Source organism: Sipha flava, unplaced genomic scaffold, assembly GCF_003268045.1.
Source record: "Sipha flava isolate LNK unplaced genomic scaffold, YSA_version1 615_pilon_pilon, whole genome shotgun sequence".
NCBI classification, from domain to species: Eukaryota; Metazoa; Arthropoda; class Insecta; order Hemiptera; family Aphididae; genus Sipha; species Sipha flava.
This window is the reverse complement of record NW_020273595.1, coordinates 178,658-196,836: the sequence shown is the minus strand read 5'-3', so window position 1 is coordinate 196,836 and position 18,179 is coordinate 178,658. Positions and strand designations below refer to the sequence as shown.

General features: G+C 39.4%; 1 protein-coding gene across 4 annotated transcripts in view; it reads right to left on the bottom strand.

Annotated features, from left to right (window-relative positions):
* Positions 1-1,898: 1,898 nt before the first annotated feature.
* LOC112691459 (protein turtle) overlaps positions 1,899-18,179 on the bottom strand; it is a 92,660-nt gene continuing 76,379 nt past the window's right edge. Inside the window, exons 3-17 of one of the 4 annotated variants that reach the window (XM_025565710.1) lie at positions 16,536-16,678; positions 10,805-10,932; positions 10,344-10,572; positions 9,702-10,265; positions 9,441-9,631; positions 9,113-9,331; positions 8,758-9,029; positions 8,488-8,660; positions 7,685-7,762; positions 7,289-7,369; positions 6,894-7,079; positions 6,318-6,545; positions 6,144-6,225; positions 3,264-3,550; positions 1,899-2,603 (exon numbers count right to left, since the gene is read on the bottom strand). In XM_025565710.1, the coding sequence (XP_025421495.1) occupies positions 2,212-2,603; positions 3,264-3,550; positions 6,144-6,225; positions 6,318-6,545; positions 6,894-7,079; positions 7,289-7,369; positions 7,685-7,762; positions 8,488-8,660; positions 8,758-9,029; positions 9,113-9,331; positions 9,441-9,631; positions 9,702-10,265; positions 10,344-10,572; positions 10,805-10,932; positions 16,536-16,629 (3,204 nt within the window). In that variant the 5' untranslated portion in view covers positions 16,630-16,678 and the 3' untranslated portion in view covers positions 1,899-2,211. Of the gene's footprint in view, positions 2,604-3,263; positions 3,551-5,325; positions 5,382-5,949; positions 6,010-6,143; positions 6,226-6,317; positions 6,546-6,893; positions 7,080-7,288; positions 7,370-7,684; positions 7,763-8,487; positions 8,661-8,757; positions 9,030-9,112; positions 9,332-9,440; positions 9,632-9,701; positions 10,266-10,343; positions 10,573-10,804; positions 10,933-16,535; positions 16,679-18,179 lie in introns of those variants that run through there. The other 3 variants (XM_025565712.1, XM_025565713.1, XM_025565711.1) reach the window with 3 other exon arrangements.

The following is an 18,179-nucleotide window of genomic DNA, read 5'->3' as shown; positions in this document are numbered from 1 at the left end:
TAAAATGAGATCGTCGATCTTATGAACTAAACATAATCGTTTTTATGGCAGAGTAAAAACCGTATTGTCATGGAATAATAAAAGCACAATACAACAAAAAAAAAAAATAAAATAAAATAAATAAATAAATAAAAAAATAATAATAATTAAAGAAAAGAAAAATAGGAAATAATAATTAAGGTCGTTAATTTTATCATAGTTAATTATTATAGGAAGTGTATCTAGTCCTATAATAGCGATAACAATAAGATTATTTATATATAAATATATTTTTATATATTTAAATAAAAATAAAAACCTACGATGCCTAAAAACTGGCGCGAAAAAACTTTAAAAAAAATCTAACATTTGATCATTTACTTTTCTCGTAATAATAATAATAATAATAATAATAATAATAATAATAATAATAATAATTTTATACCGAACAACAGAATTTTTCAAAACGAGTTGTACAAGAATTTAGTAATATTATAAAAATTGTACACGGTGTGTTTTCAAACAAACAGCCTATAACAACGAATAAATAATACGTTAACGTATTTTTTTTATAATCATTATTTTTATTTTTTCTTTAATTTTAACTCAACTTCGTTAACACTACAGTATCGGTAAGAAACAACACAATATACAATTTCCTTTATTCGAGGAGTGAGAGAGAGAGAGAGAGAGAGAGAGAGAGAGAGAGAGAGAGAGAGAGAAAGAGATGAACGGAGGGGTGGATTGGTGGTGATAACAACATTTTATACACGCTAACTAAACAGTATAAAGCGTTCGTTTTCACAAGTAATGTTCAAGTAACAACACGTTCAACATGTCCGACCGACGACGGGTCAGAACCGATAAATCCAATTTTTCGCGCGCGCTCTCCCGGATGAAAGCGGTCCGAACGATGACGACGACGTGACGATCTCTTGGGCCCGTTCCGATGCGGCCCACCCGGTTTCCGGCCTAGATCGCGGGCACGGGTGACGACGTCCTGAGCGCGGTGAGAAACGGTTACAACGAGACTCGGAAACGGATCGTTCGGACCGACAGCGCAACCGGTCGAATCACACTTGACGTGCATACATAATATATATATATATATATATATATATATATGTGTAAATTATAACATTAAAAAAAAAAAAAAAACGATAATATTGAAACAGCTTCGTTTCATAATACAATATGTTTAAACGGGGTAATTGACACTGTTCGTTTTTAGTAACAAAACAATAAATTGTCTTAACTACCTAAAATAATTATTTCTCAGACTAGATAATATCCATAAAACACCTAATTATTATTTATTGCTGAGACATATCATCATCGCAGTTGTACGCATGTCTAAAATAAAACATTTCGTTTCAATATACATAAATACGTTTTTGATTGTTAAAAAGAAAATGTAATATAAGGAACCCGTGTTTGGTAGGCCCCAGGACGTTATTTTTAATTTAATAGGAACTTAGGGATGCAATACAATTAAAAACACAATGCGGAGAACAACTGGTGGAGATGCCCGAAACTAAATTTACGAACACAATACTAAATTAATTAATCATTATTATATGTTGAAGGAATCGTTAAAATACATCGAACAGATCTAATTGAGTTTATAATGACGTAATATTATCACAAGGTTTAGTTTTAAATGTTTTCTTTTTTAATCTTAACAGTTTTTAAGGGAGGCATAAATTTCAAACGAAAACGAAAACAATAATAATGTAAATATCCTCAGACTGGACAGTCTCGTACAATTTGAGCAAGTGGATTTTATATGACAAACCGAAAATGTTGAGAATGTATTAATAATTATCCTCAGTTCTGGATATTATAAATAAAAAAAATAAATCAATATGAGAATTCAATTACAACTTATGCCTCTCCGAACACTACTATCATGCAATTACTTTTTTTTTTTCTTTTTATCTTTTTAACTTTTTTTTTTTTTTTTTTTTTAGAAATACTGTATGAAACGTACGTATTTACATGAAACCGTAACGCATTCGGTCAGCCTATCATTTCGACTTGAACGCGTTATCATATATCTGTTTAAAATTTATTAATTACGGTAACGTTATCTCGAGTATTGAACTTTGCGGAATAAATAGTACGAGTGGGGGGCGGGGGTGGGGGGAGAAAAAAATCGTTGTCCTTGAGCTTTTACGAAACGTCGTTCTGTACACGCGCGCGCAAATCATATTCCTAGCGTCACACGTTCGATCAACACGCGCTCTCGACGTACCCCATGCGAGCCATCTCCGCCTGGCGCCTCTTGTACGCGTAGAACTCCTCCTTCATCGCTTGCAGCCTGGCCTCGACGTTCTCGTACTTGGCCTTCTTGAGCTGCGTGGGCGTCCGGGACCTGGACGGCGACGGCGTGGTGGGCGTGCGGGTGGCCATCATCATCATGTCGGTGGGCGTGGGCGACACCGGGAACACGGGGTCGAACTCGTACTGGTCGTCGACGCTCAGCGGCTTGCTGGCGCTGCTGTGCGACGACGGGGACGGCAGTACCGGCGACGTCAGGTCCAGCCAGTGCTCGTTGGCGTAGAACAGCGACGACGACGACGGCGGCGGCATCGGCATCGACGGCATCGACGGCAGCAGCGGCGGCGGCGGCGGCGGCGGCGGCGGCGGCGGCTTGTACGGCGGCAGCACGCGGGCGATCGTCGCGGAGGCAGCGGCCGGCGGCCAGCAGTCGTCCGCGGGGCCGCCCGTGTGCTGGTGCAGGCTGGACGTGGTGTTCTTCGAACCGAAACCGCTGGAGCTGGACCGGCTCTCGGGCGACCGTTCGCTGTGGGCCGGCGCGTCCGACGTGAGTTCCGGCGCGCTCCGGGCGTACCGCATGTGCCGCGACCGAAACCTGGGGTTCGGGTGGTACCGGGGGCTGGGCTGCTGCTGCTGCTGCTGCTGGTGGTGGTAGTGATGCTTCATCATCAGCGTCCGGTGGTTCTCCTCGTGTATCACCCGCAGCGACGGCAGCTGCTGGCTGTACTGTTCGTGCACGCTGCGCAGCGTACTGCTCCTGTTGGCCGCCACAGCCGCGGACGACGACGTTACCACTACCGAGCTGACGTCCGGGCCGGACCACTCGGCCGGCTTGGTGCCGCCGGGCGAGCTGGCCCGGTACGGCGTGGTCCGCGGCCCGCACACCGTGGCCACGGTCGGCCGCCGGCGCCGTTGACGCTGCGGGCCGCCGCTGTCCAACGAGTCGTCGTCGGCGGTGCGCACGCTGCTACCGCCGCCGCCGCCGCCGCCGCCGGCCATCATCAGCGGCCGTTGTTGCGGGCTCCGCGTCCGGTCGGCGAAACTCGGGTGCGACAGGAAGCCGCCGTCGTCGCTGGAACTGCTCAAACTCGACGATCTCGAGTCGCCCCGGGTCAACACGAACCTGCCGTCCGCGGAGCGCGAGATCCTGCCCAGCCGGCGTTGCTCGTGTTGCGCGCCGTCCACGCAGTCGTGGTCCTGGTCGAGGAACGAGCTGGACCGGGACCGCGTGACCATGTTGAGAACGACGTTGCACCCGCTGCTCAGACTTGATATTCGGGTTGATCTAGATCTAGAAAAAACACACACGTCCGGGGGTCAGTACCGTCGTAATACCGGTCGGGGCGGTGTGCGATCGCTGCTACACGGTGTTCGTACGCACTAAAATGCATTAACTACGTTACGATTGTTGTTCGCGGAACACGAAGCCGATACGTACACACACGCACCGCGATGCGTTGTTAGAGTGGAAAACAATCAAAACGCTAAAGTTGCGAACGGACGAAAGCGAGATGAAAGCATGCGCGTACTTTAGTGACAACAATCCAAATCATTTCGGTGCCACACCAGACGTGTTCAAAAGTGACTCCGTTCGACATCAATGCAAAATAATAATCGTACACCGATGGTAATACTAACGTGCGAGCGTGCGTTTTTACGGTCGTCATTATTGTTGTTCCGTTCGAAAATAAAATCGAACAAGAGCTATTGCATTACAACAGCAACTAATTCCCCGAAATGAAACGAAAATTCAAAGGCAACCGTTCTTTACGCACCGCCATTAAATGTACACGCGACGATTAATGTGACGTTAAATAACGCGTAGCTGAACGAAATTCGATATGTGCACATTCGAACGTGTTTGATTACGCGTAGGTACCTTATGTGTACCGAACGTATACGTAGTACGCTACAGTATCGGAAGTGGTGGTTGATTTTTATTTGAGAAAAAATAACACCATACCGGAACGTACCGGTAACAAACGTCCATAGGCGTGCGCAGACATCTATTTCAGGGTACGCAAAAGGCTGCCGCTGCCTACCTCCACCTCCCATCTAAAACTGAAAGTTAATATAAGCGTTCAAAATTCTGATCTTAATAACTATTCAATTTAAAATTTTAATTTTTTTTCCCGAAAAAAGTGACTGAATAGCTGATTTCTTAAACGTTATAACTGTCTTCATAATTAAAATTTAAAATAAATTAAGAAAAAAAAAATTTAATACACAACCCTTGAAATGGTATGAGTAATACGTTTAAATAGGGTAAATAAATAAAAAACGTAATTATATAATTAAATAAAAAACAAAATAAATTTAATAAATAATTAAAATTAATCATAAAACGATTCTGCGAACAGTTGAGTTTTTAATATCGTCAATAATGTTTTCGGGATTTTAATTTATAGCCATTTTTTGTTCTGTAGTTGATAGTTATTTAATCTCGTTTGAATTATTGTACTTCTTAATTTCACAAGCACATTAAATCGTTATTATAGCATATGATTTGTGTTTCAAAAATAAAATAAACTGTCTGGAACTGAATATAAAAATATAATAAAAATCATAATGTAATACGAAATCACATAATGTACGTAATTTTTATTTATCTTATGTAATTTTGGAAAGAAGGTTCTATGTTTAGGATATGCAGTTGCATACATCTTGCATATCCCTGCGCACGCCTATGCAAACATCGTAACTAGACAGATTTCACTAGGTACATCGAAGATACCAATATTGAAAGGGACATAAGTATAAGTATCTTTCCAAATTTTAAGAACAGTTATAAAACAGAAATCATGATTAAAAATGTCGATAACTTATTTCGAACGAATTACAAGGGTACACATATTCACGTTTAGCATCTCTGTTTCACAATCTATTGTTTTCAATGGACTAAAAATGTACGACTAGCTAATGACTACGTAACTACTATAAACACTGTCGACCGATAAAACTATTCTAGAACTTATAATTAAATATATATATATATATATACATATAAAACAAATTATATCGATTAATTAAGTGCAAGCAAACAAACACACGCATACTGTGATGTACCAATATTATTTTGAATTTGTGCGGCTCAACAGCTTGCTAGCTCTTCACCTGTTATCCTGAACGAAAGCACATATAAACAAATAAATAAATAGTATATCAGTGATTATTAATCAAACAAGATCCCAGAAAACCATTCATGTTGTACCGTTTATGTGTTATGTAATACACGTAAAGCGTTTCCCCATTAGTATTATTTTTACTATGAATTATATTAATGTTTTTTTTTTTTTTTTTTCATACATATATGTATATAACACGTTATGGTATTCTGTAGTTTGTGATGAGATGCATGCAAACTTTTCGTTTCGCCGTGGGAATCGGTTGTTTCGAGACGACGTATTTACAGTTCAAAATACTTTGTAATATTTATGTTTTATGAATTATAACACTGAACGTCCGTGATTCGAAAACGTAACGAAACCAAGAATCCCAAAATCATGTGTATGCCATATTGTAACGCGCCGACGACTGAGTTACTGTCGAGTGCGGCGCGTATGAAAAACGGTTTGTAAAAAAAAAAAAAAAAAAAAAGAAAAAAGTTGTAAATAAAGCGGTTGCGAGTGAAGCATTGTTTTTATTTTTGTTTTTTTTTTTTTTAATCGATATAAATAACGCTTCGCTTACGGATTATCCGGCTAGGACAATTCGAGTCTATAATCTCGGTAAGTACGAGAATCCGCGAGCCTAGACACAAAAAACAGTATCCATGTACAAAAATTCAATACATAATTCCCTACGATTCCCTACGTTTATCACCCGCGTGAATGTCTTAATGTTTTTTTTTTCTTCTTCTCACGGAACACACGGACAACACTTACTTTTTTAAAGGCACTTGACTAGTTCCTGGTATCTGACCGCCGTTTCTGGCGTCCGTGATTCTGCACGCGACCATGTTGTAAGCTGAAATCACGAAACACGCCGTCATCGTAACAACACCGGTGCCGCAATAACAACCGCTGTCATCGCCCCGTCCGGAGCGGTGCTACACTCACCTTTTTCGTGTTTTCTCCGTTTTCTCTTGTTGCAGATCTTCACCGCGCACACCGACAGTATTATGGCGACGATGAAGAACAACAGTCCGCCGACCACACCCGCCGTGATCGCCTTGTGCTTGACCCGAGCCGGCACCGGGAACTTTATCTCTTCGCTGTTCTCGAAGCTTTTCAAAGAGTAGGCGACCACTCGGAAATAGTACGTACGACCGCCGACCAAACTTTTCACTGCAAGCACACACAAGAACCGAACGTTTTAGTGTTTCGGATATCGAATTTTCACTCGTGCACACGCAGCGGTGTGCTCGTTTTCGCGACAATATTCGAAAGCGGATCTAACGTAACACACACACGGAAACACCGCTGCAGCGCGCGCTACATTCCGTAACGCGTACAACAAAAGCGACGCGTCTGGTCCTTTTTGTGTACGGCATAATATAATACGTTCGGTGGCCGGTCATTTTTTTCACCGATAAATGAAATCACGCGCTCCGGTTATTCGGCCAGGTCCATAGTTTTTTTTTTTTTTTTAAACACCTATTGATTAGTGTATAAACAAACGATTTTCGTCCGTACCGAGATAAGACGTATCCTCTGCTCTGATCTGTGCCTTGTTTAACGTTCTCCAGATCCCGTCGGTCTTATAGTGAATGACGTAATAACGGACTAAATGCGCTCTTTCCAAAGGCGCTTGCCAAGAGATGACAAAGCCATTTCTGACCTCGGTGATGGATAAATTTCTTGGCGGTCCGGGTTTAGGTCCTGTTACAGGTACAGAACAATCGTACGGTTAGATGTATATATATATATATATAATTACAATTGCAGATATAACATTAAGCATTCGAACACTAAAGCATTCATAGTACTTTTTTCGATCCAATTATCTTTATCGATAACAGTCTACTACGTTGATGTGAACGAGCGAGGTGAAAAATAATAATCAAGCAATTTTTTTTTTTTTTGTATACCTTTTGGTCTAAACACTGGTGGATACAATGTAGCACCAGATGATTCGGTGGGTAAAATGAGGTCACTATAGTCGACAACGTCTGCAAAATGTGTAATAAAATAAAAATAATAAACACATGCAAAACCAAACAAAGTTGATGTTTATAAAAATAAAATGATAAAATAAATAAAATGATAATCCTGAAAAATGTCGAAAAGAACTTAGCAAATAATCTATTGTGTTCAACAAAAAATAGTTGGGACACTTACGCAATCATGCGGTGAATAAAGTGCTATGTACAGTGTATGAAAAATAATAGTAGTTATCATGCATTATTTAGATAAATATTATAACACATTATTATACTATATATTATATAAATGAGAAATATATACATTATATTATTTGTGCTTACCGTCGCTCGGGGGAGGAGGTAACTCGGTGACCGGTGGCGCGGGACTTGTTTTTTTGGCCACGGTTAATGGTACGGCTGCTGCCACCCAACAGAGAATAGAATAAGCACAACAAACCAAACTTGTGGTATACAACAAGGGCATTATAAGAACAAAATATGGCGGACGCTTACAACGAAAAAAAGGTTTTTTCACACAGCGACCGATTAAAAACAAGGTACAGATATATTATGCTGCGGTTAAAATATTATATAATACACAGTTACTCGATTCGTCCTTGGAAACTTTACAGGCATTATTTAATTTCAAATTTTAATTTGTAAGCATCCGATATCATTATTATATACAAAACAAGTTATCTACAATCAACTTAAAAGTTATTTAAAACTGTGCACGAGTAGTTCAAATTATAAATTCTGCGGAAGTTCAAGGTCACACATTGATCCTCGAAAAGGGGACGAACAATACCTTTAGCAGAAGATATCATCAAAAAAGCTCACCTTGAACCGCCGCAGTATCGTGTTTAATATATTATTATGAAGATACCCGTTTCGTTAGGTATCTTCACCATCACGTGGAAGTTCGACGTGAAATCATATTATTAATATTTATTATAAAATTACATTGATTTTCCATATTCCAAAGCGTCTAAAGCGACTAAATGTACAGTGCGACCCGTTTACACAACTGACACTGTGTTGCCAACCCCCGTCAGTCGTTAAAAAACAAGTACTTTTAAAAATGTAAACAAATTAGACTTTGTCATTAACACTAAGTTCTGGTCAACACTCAATACTTTACTTACCCAATGTCCTAATTGAAATAACTTTACTGAGCATGCCGTCACCCAGTGCGTTTTTCCCTACAACCTGAAACTCGTACGTTGTGTCGGGTGTTAGTCTATTTATGGTAACTTGAGTGCTCCCGGACGGAGTAACAGGTATCCTAGACCATTCTGTCATTCCTGGTTCTTTATACCTGTACAATAATAACAATAATAATAATAATAACTAAAATCGATATTTAAATGGTGATCGGGAACCGTTGCTATTGTCGTTGTCGTCGAAGCTCTTACCAAATCGTATAGTCCTGTTTGTAATCAGGACCGCCGCTGTAACCGGGTAACCACTGTAATGTAACGGCCGTCTCGGAAGCGTTGGCCGTGACGTTATAAGGAGAATGCGGCTGCGTGCCCTCGACGACCAGATGAGTGGTCGTCACTATTGTGGCCACCTCGTTGCTGGCGACACAATGATAGTAACCGAAATCGGTTTTCCTGAGGTTTTCTATTGTAATATTTCCTCCGTGAATGCTGTGACGACCTTTAGGTAACGGTGCTCCGTCTCTCTGCACACACAGCGAAAAAACGCAATCGTTCAGTCCACGGGATCTTACATTACACATGAATTATTATCCGTTGGTGCACTTACTCTCTGCCATTGGATCTTCGGTTTTTGTGTGCCCTCAGCTTCTTGCGCGTCGCAATACATTTCTACCGATTCGCTAATCTTTCTCTGGTACATGTTGTCCGGTTCGACCGTGAACGTTGGCGGTTTCCTAACCAAAACTTCCATTTGACCGGACGAGCCTTGCGTACCCTGTGCGTTGTAGGGCGTACACGTGTATCTTCCCTGGTGGTTTTGATTGACCTGTACAGAGCAAAGAACGAAAAGGAACGACGAAGAAGGAAAAAAAGGAAAAGAAAATCGAAACGATTAGCGTGATTAGTAGTCAAGTCGACCAAAACGGTTAATTTACCCTGGTAAATAACAGTGAACCGTTGTTCATGATAACGATGTCTTTTTGCTGGTAAGGCTCGAGCAAACGTTTGTCCTTGGTCCATGTGACGTATTGTAAAGGAGGATTGGCTTTAATATAACATTGAACAACACCTGCTAATCTAAACGGTAAATACTGAACGGTCGGCGTGAACGTCACTTTTGCCGGATCTATTTATAAACAACAATTACTGTTAGTAACGCCAAGCACACACTACGATAGTTCTGTATGTACACTCACATTCCACATTCAAGTAAGCGGACGCGGACTGCGGGTCGCCTATGCCGTTGCTCACTTCGCACAGATACTGGCCTGAATCGTCAGCGCTGACCGGGTTTATGACCATAGAACCATCTTTTTTTATGGTCACTCTTGTTTCCAATGACGAAATCGACTTGACGAAAGCTCCTTCGCGAGACCACCGGACCGTGACATTGCCTGGCATAGCTTTCGCTCCGCACGTGAACTCCACTTTTTCGCCTTCCAGTTTCGTCTGGTTAGTCGGCGGCGACATGATCACGGCTCCGCCCGCTATCAGGACCCTGGCCGTATGGCTGATCTGTCCTTCGCCATTTCTAGCGATGCACGTGTAATCGCCAATGTCCTCGATCCGGATGTTCGATATCCTCAGTTCGGTGCCGTCATTAAATATTCCTACAGTGGATGTCGGTTGCACGTCCGTGGCATCTTTGAACCATACGATTTCAGGCGTCGGTGTCCCCAACGCTTGGCAGTTTAGAATAATAGAATCTCCGACGTTTATGTACTGCACGTCACCGGGAATGGTGACGAATCTCGGAGGAGCTAGAACGCAAACAACAGTCGGTTGCCGATTAAAACGTTGTTCTGTTAACAGGTGAACTAAGGGTCGACAACACTAACCATGGACGTCCAAGTGAAACCACGTTCCGTTCTTGTTGGTCGGCGACCGGTTGAGGAACACAACCTTGCAGGCGTACCAACCTTGGTCGGACTCCTGTATATTGGTTAAGTTGAGCGAAGCAAGACCATACGGCGAGTCAGGGGAGACTCTAGCTACTCGGCCCTCGTATCCCGAACCGCTGTGAGTGGGATAGTTGTCGTACCAAATAAATATTGGTATTTCGAGACCCTGGAATTACGGAAAATTAATTTTCATCCGTGTCACTGGCAATGGGTATTACGTATGTAATGTTTTTAAAGAAACACGGAAATCGTTCGATACATTATAACGTTGTATGTAGGTATGTATACGCGAGTGAATGCGTTATCGATGCAATATATTTATGTTCGTAAGCACATACAACGGTAGGGATTACATGTGTTCTGTAGTCAACAAATGGTTAATAATGGTTTTATCTTACTTTTTTCTCCCACTGTAGAACATAAGGCACGGGGTGTTCGGCTGGGAATTCCACTTGGCAGTTGAACACAACTGATTCGCCCACGATTGCCGTGATGTGTACAGCATCGTTGAATGTCGACCCGGTAGCTATAAGGAAAAACGGTAATTTTTGATTCGGTCAATATTTTAAACGTTATATTATACTTGTTTTAATAATTTACAATACATTATTTCTTTTGTTCAAATTACTAAAAATATCTATTTTATTTAAACGTAATCTGGAAAATTCTAAATTATTTTGGGAAAAAAATGAATACGTATTTCGGCACAGACAAAAAGATGGAGTAACATTTTAAGATTCAAATATAATTCGAAAAAAAAATTAAAAGAAAAGCTCTTGACAAAAGCTGAAATAAATTATCGGTATTCATCAGAGTAAAAAACCTTTTAAGCTTTTCATGACCCAAAAGATTAAAGATGAGCTTCTTCAAGAAAAAAAAATTGAAATAAAAACTCTAATAGCGCTAAAAACGATACTATATAGCATTGTGATGACTCATCTTTGGCCATTCTTTTAAGATGATTAAGCATATACAATTTTTTCACGAGGTGCTTCGATAATTTTCAGTTATTCATAGTACCGTATTTGTGTCGTCGTTCTCTAAGAAAATTAAAAAGGTTTATGATTTGTAACGTAAAGCCGAAACGAGTAGCGTTTTGATGTATAAACGTCCCTTGAGAAATTAAAAAGTTGTAATAAATGCAACTACGAAAAATTATATTCCATTTAACTCGTCGGAGAGAAAGAAGTAGTCAATAATAGAAATAGAGATTCCGGCTATTTATACGAATAATGAAAAGGTTCAATTTGTTCCGGGAGAATAAACATTAATTGTTGACGTAAAAATTGTATCGGTATAGTCGATGTGTTATTGCCGCAGTTTGTACGTGTAATAGAATTTAGAAATCGCAGTCGTGTACTGCGCCTTATAATATTCACCCGGCCCGCGGGACAGCCAAATGTTGGATCAATACCGACTGAAGAAACTACCGGCGAAAATCAAAGTTTGTGTTTGGACTAAAAAATATGACTGCTATAAAATATAAAATGTTGAAATCAATAAGATACATTGAAAACGTCTGTACATTGTTCACGTTCTTACTATTGCCGACAAGCGGAACAAAAATAATTTATTTGATTTTATTTCGTCGGACTCCGAAAATATAATAACCGGAGCCGATAGTATTTAATTTACAGCGATTAAACGAAATAAAATACAAACAATTAATGCGTCGGGTCGGTATCGTATAATTGGTTCGAAGCTAATGGTTTTCGATACCGCATTATGGACGTCCGTTAAATAGATACTCTAAGAACTGTTGAGTATTTTTTAACTAGATACTAATGAACTCTTAACGGCACGTGGACTAATTTGTAAGCCATGAATTGTTTAATCTTTTTTTATTCCAACATTATGGTTTTTTTGATTTTTTTCTATTGTCAAGGTTGCATTTGAATAGTGTAGAACTTTATACTAACAATTTTTAAATGATCCCTTTGATCGGAAATCGTAAATTAAAATTACTAAAAAGTCTAAGGTAAATAATAATTATCAATATTATTAATAAAATTATATTTTTCATTTTATTTAGGCACTTGAAAGTTAATTATCTGAACTTCAAACATTTTATTTTAATTAATTTAGATTAATTACAATATCTTTCCGTAATTTAATACTTAATGAAGATTTTGTAGTAAATGGAAAAAAATAATTAATTTAATTAAGATAAGATTTTAGATGAGTTTAAAAAAATAAAATATTCTAGAAGGTATTTTAACATATTGTATGATAATACTTTGACCCAGAACAAATTAAAAATAATTAAAACTCTTGTTAACAAATTAAATTGAAAATTCATAGTTAAGAAAATATTTATAAATGATAAATATATGTTCTTGCGTACAAAAATAAATCTTTAGATTGTTTATACTTGTATTTACGTTCAAAAATATAGGATTTGTACCATATACTCACTTATGTAACATACTGAAAAGTTTTTAGAAATTTGATAAGACTTAATGAACGAAAAAGGCGAATGTTTGACCCAGGAAAGGAATACAGATTCGCTAATGGTTTCAGGCGTGAAAAATAAAACGCGTTTATAACAAAACAAAAAAAAAAAAATCTCATGAGAATGATATCATTGACGAGAAACAGCTTTTGTTAAAAGGGGTTTTCATTGTTGGTCGAAAGGTTTTATGAAAAAACTACTAGTCTTCCTCTTGAACCTACAGACGATAAAATAATGGAAAACGAGGATCCTTGAATCCAAAGTATTCAAGCTAGGGCGTAAGATATTGAGCACAGTATTATTAAAACATGTAATTATAATGACTAACATTTCTGTATATAATAATAATAATAATAATAATAATAATAAAAATAATAATAATAACAATAATACTCTTTTGGCTAGAATATAAATTATTGATGAAGCGTTAAGAAGAAGTTCATATATGTTATTGTGGTATTTAACGTTAAATTATATACAGATAAATTGATAAATCGAAACAAAGGAGTTAGCAAAGTTTGATAGATTTTTATACTTTGTAAAAATGATATTTAATAAACATTAATTTTCATATTGCTATGGTACATAATGTGCGTACAGCAACTTTTTTATCATTTTTATTTGAATTTCTAAAAAAACTTAAACAAGTTATTATTTAAATTAAATGGTAAATAATTTTTTTTATTTTTTTTTAAAAATTATTATAAATAGATATTTTAAAACTATACTTTCAAGAAATTAATTTATATGAGTTAAACATTTTTGAGATTTTCAGAATATTTTGAAAAAAATGTTCATATTAAATAGAACTATGATAACACTATGTTCAGTTTTTTATTTTTAAATAGGAAACTACACATTTATCTTAGATTTATTTTTAAATCTTAAAATTTACAAAGACATTTTATTATTTACTTGTTATAAGTAATATCTGTCAGCAGTAGTTAATATGTTAATCCATTATTGCCATTAAGACATATTTTGAAAATTTTGAACACTTTTTCTACCCAAAATAGTGATTGAATAAACAATAAAAACTAATCTTTATGTAACTAATAATTTTACTGTCTTTCAAATGAATATTTTTAGTTGTGGCAAAATTTAAAACTTTGATTTAAGATACAACCATTTTCAGAAAATTATTTTCAGGACTTTGAAATATTCAAAGAAAAATATTACAAATTTATTATTATTTTTGAGTTTTTGTTTTTTCTTCACTATGGATTTTCAATAACATATAATTGCATTTTACTCACGACATTAAAGAATAAGAATTATATGTGAGTTGATTATGTTTTAAATAAAGAAGAACGAAAAAATGTATAATTTTATTTATTTGAATAAATAAGCGTCAGTTTAGTGACACATTTATATAAAAATGAATTCCAAACATTATTCGGACAATAGTACTATAATATTTATGGAACCATTAGTAGGCAATTTAACGATTATTAAATGTACGTACGTTAATATTCATAACTATAATTGGAAAAATGGGTCATATTTAATAATACTACCAAAAGTATATTCCGTAGGAAACACATTATTTGAGGAGGAAAAATTACATTTACTCAGAACCTTTGATTCACGACCAAATTATAATCAACCGTCACGTCCCAAATACACAGTCTGTTGATCGTGACGTGTTTTTAATTTCAACATGGACAACGGTGGTTTTGCCAGTATATTTCACATGTCAGATGAGGGTTTTCTATTTATTTATCATTATTATTTTTATTTTTTCTTGACAGGCCTCTATTACAAGACACAGTTTTCTGGATTTTTGGATGAAAATCATACTTCTCAAATTATTTCTTTTTTTTTTCATTTTTCTTTTTCGAAACTGAAAATTCTTATTTATCTCTAATTAAGTGGTTATATTTTAACATGCGCTTATCTAATGTAAGTCGTAATGTTTTCGAATATAAATTGAAATATTTGTTAAATACACAATACAATTGATTTATTTGTCATATAATAACTTATTACCACACGGAAGTATTACTAATTTACATAATGACACAAAAGACGTTTTAAAAACGAACGTTTTTTGTTTTATCGAACAAAAAAAAAGATGATCATAAATTTTATATCATAAATGTTTTTAGTAAATAGCCAAAATTTGAGTGTAGTACTTAATGTATTTGAATCGCTTAAATTAGTACTGTGTGAGATCTATTAAATTTTACTTTTTTAAATAATTCGTTTCTGTGCATTATAAAATGTTTTATAAGTAAGTTTGTGTATCTATTATTTTACACGAATATTATTATTACTGAATATGTTTATATATTTTGAAAAAATTATATTTTTGCTACTATCGATTAACAATTGTAATAAAATATTATTTATTTAATTTAATATTTTACAAAGTGAAGTTGTATTTATTTTCTAAGATAGTTTTAAATTGTTAATAGATGGTTGACATCACAACAGATATCATTTGAAATATGCGCTTAATACTTAGTGTTTCTAAAAATTTAAGAAAGTATGGACTTACATGAATTATCGTATTCTGAATTGACCAATATAAAATGTATTATAAAATAATTTCGTCAAAGAAAAAATAAAAATAAAATTGTTATGTTCTGCAAGTATACGTATAACATGTTATCACATTTTATAATATGATTAATTTTCAACATTTTTCACTATCAGATTATTGACGACGAGATGATACTCGTGAAGACAAAACTAATGTGCACGAAACACGTACCACGTTAAGGTCTAACTACGTTTTATTTTCCATGCACACATTACAGTGTAAGAAGTTTGATAATGATAATTGTCGAAGACTTATTTATATCGCTGCGACTTGAAGATGTTCGTGTCATATATACCGCGTTACGAATTGTTCGCGCTCAATACCATTATCATAATATAATAGTTTATGAACGACTCCGGTGAATATCTTATGAAAATAAATTGATATAACAATTGTTGTTTATCTTATCACGATTCGTATTTATACGAATTTATATAGGTACTGGACGACAACGGATATTTTTGAAGATGATAAATTGAACGTGACGTTTGCGATCTCGCGAAACAAATACGCACAGCGAAAGTCATCTAAACGGACGCGGTGAAATAATTATTAATCATTACCAGTAAAATGTTTCATAACTGAACCGGTAGCGGCACGGGCATATTAATAATTCAATAAAACACGCGTCCTAATACACGAGCGAAAGTTCTACGCGAACGTTTTGTGCACCGAAACTATGCCGCGTCGCTGCGTCTGGTGCGCACGGCGTAATAATATTATTGTTTCGAATTACGCGCAGACATTACCGTTAAGTGATCGACGACGAAATCGGCGACTGCGAGCGCGCGCGATAATGATTGTACTGGTACGTACACCGCATATGGGGTATGCCGATATCAACGGTTTGGTACGCGTTGTCGCGTAGTTACGGCCTTTGACGGTGCGTCGATGACGCGCAGCGGTTGAAATAATTAATTCGTCGATGCCGTGGACGCAAGAGCCGCCGGAGAACGTTGTACGCGCGCGCGTTGCGATAACGTTTCGTGTACTCGAACTTTCGACAACGGCCATCGAATGTCGTCGGCTAGGGGAGGGCGGCGGCAGCGGCGGCCGCCTCCGACGGCCCCTGACCCACGCGACGCCGGTCGTACGTTCTGCACGTTCTACGGGCACCCGCTATGCTACTTACTTCGGACTAGGACCCTGTTGAACAGCGAGAGAACGAGAGCTGCGAAGACTACCGTGACTTTGCTAAATGGTCTCTGGTCCAGCCGTAGGCCCATGCCTCTCTTCCCATACTCCTTGTTAGACCTCTGACGACGCCATAGTCATCTGCGGGCAATCGGGAAAAGGATTAGTTTTTTTCCTCTTCCGACGCTCGACCCGTTTTCACGGGCGTTACGTAACATTACAACAATACACAAATAACATACAAGCACTTATGGTTTTATTAAATCAATACAATGTTTGTGTGTGCGTGCGTGCGTGCGTGCACGCGTGTTTGGGGGGGTTGAGGGGTGGGGGGGGGGGAGGAGGAGTGAATGTAAATGCGGCCGACTACGGGACCAACGCGTTTTCCGCTCACCTACGGAGGAAAACGATTTAACCGTTTCGCAATATATTATATCGTAACGGTACCGGCACAACGGGTCGGCGGCCGGGTCCCGTACCACCGTTGTTGCGCATGCATAGATAATAAACTTTTTCCCCGACTTACGAGACGCCGGGAGGCAACACGGGGAGTCCCCGCTCCCGGTGCGGTCCCGAGTCTCGACGTTGCCGATAAACCGCGATCGTCCGCACGGACCCGCGGGCTTCGTTATTATTACTATTATTATTATTATTATTATTATTATTGTTATGAATGTTTTCGACCCGTCGAACCCGCGCGCGCCCGGGCCTGTTCCGCGTCTTCCGCGGCTGTGGCTAACGTTGCGGGCACGGTTGGAAACGAGCGTAGGAACGACGTTCTCGACCGCGTCTCGATCCGGTGCCCGAGTGCCGGTTTACACGTCCGCGCGGAGCGAACGCGTTTGAATCGATATCACGTACTAGCGACGGTTCGCCAAAACGTGCACACGACGACGTTCCGGTACGTTTGGTCGCGCGTGCTGGCCGTTTCCACACCGCGTCGTGCACACCGTACGCGTGAAACCGCGCGGCCGAACGACGTGCATTGCGTACCGCGCGCAGTACGGCGCGGAAGCGGTCGGCGAAAAGGTGCGGTGGCCGGCAGCGATCCTTTCCGGGTGAACCCTTTTGGCCCGTCGAAATCACTCCGATGCGGGTGGGCGGCGGGTGCGGTGGGATTTATTTTTCGGCGGGCCCGAGACCCGAAACGCGCCGCGTCGAATGACCATCGAATACGCGCGGCGGAAAAAAAAACGACTCACGTGACGACGACGGGACGACGAGCGGACGTCCGTTCCGGGGCCGCCGTAACATATGGGAAGCGGTGGCGCCGGGTTACGGTGGCCGTTCCGGTGCGCCATGGGCGGCGGCCGCGGCTGTCCTTGGTGGCCGCGCGATCGGTACGGCACGGCACGTGAGATGCGACACCGGTGCGAGGCACTGTACGCGGATGGCGGCGTCGGCGGACTCCGGTGCGCGACGGGCGTGTAACTCGTCGCGCGCGATCGTGTCGTCGGTCGTCACTCGCGGCGCGTCGCCGATCGTTTTCTCCGTTGCATCTCACGCCGCGGACGGGTGTCGCGAAACACTCGTGTCGTCGTTTGTGCACGCACAACGATCGCGCAATCGGGGCGGCGGCGGCGGCGGCGGGACGAGGGGCGCGCGGAAAAAGGCGTAGCACGCCGGCGGTGACACGGTGCGG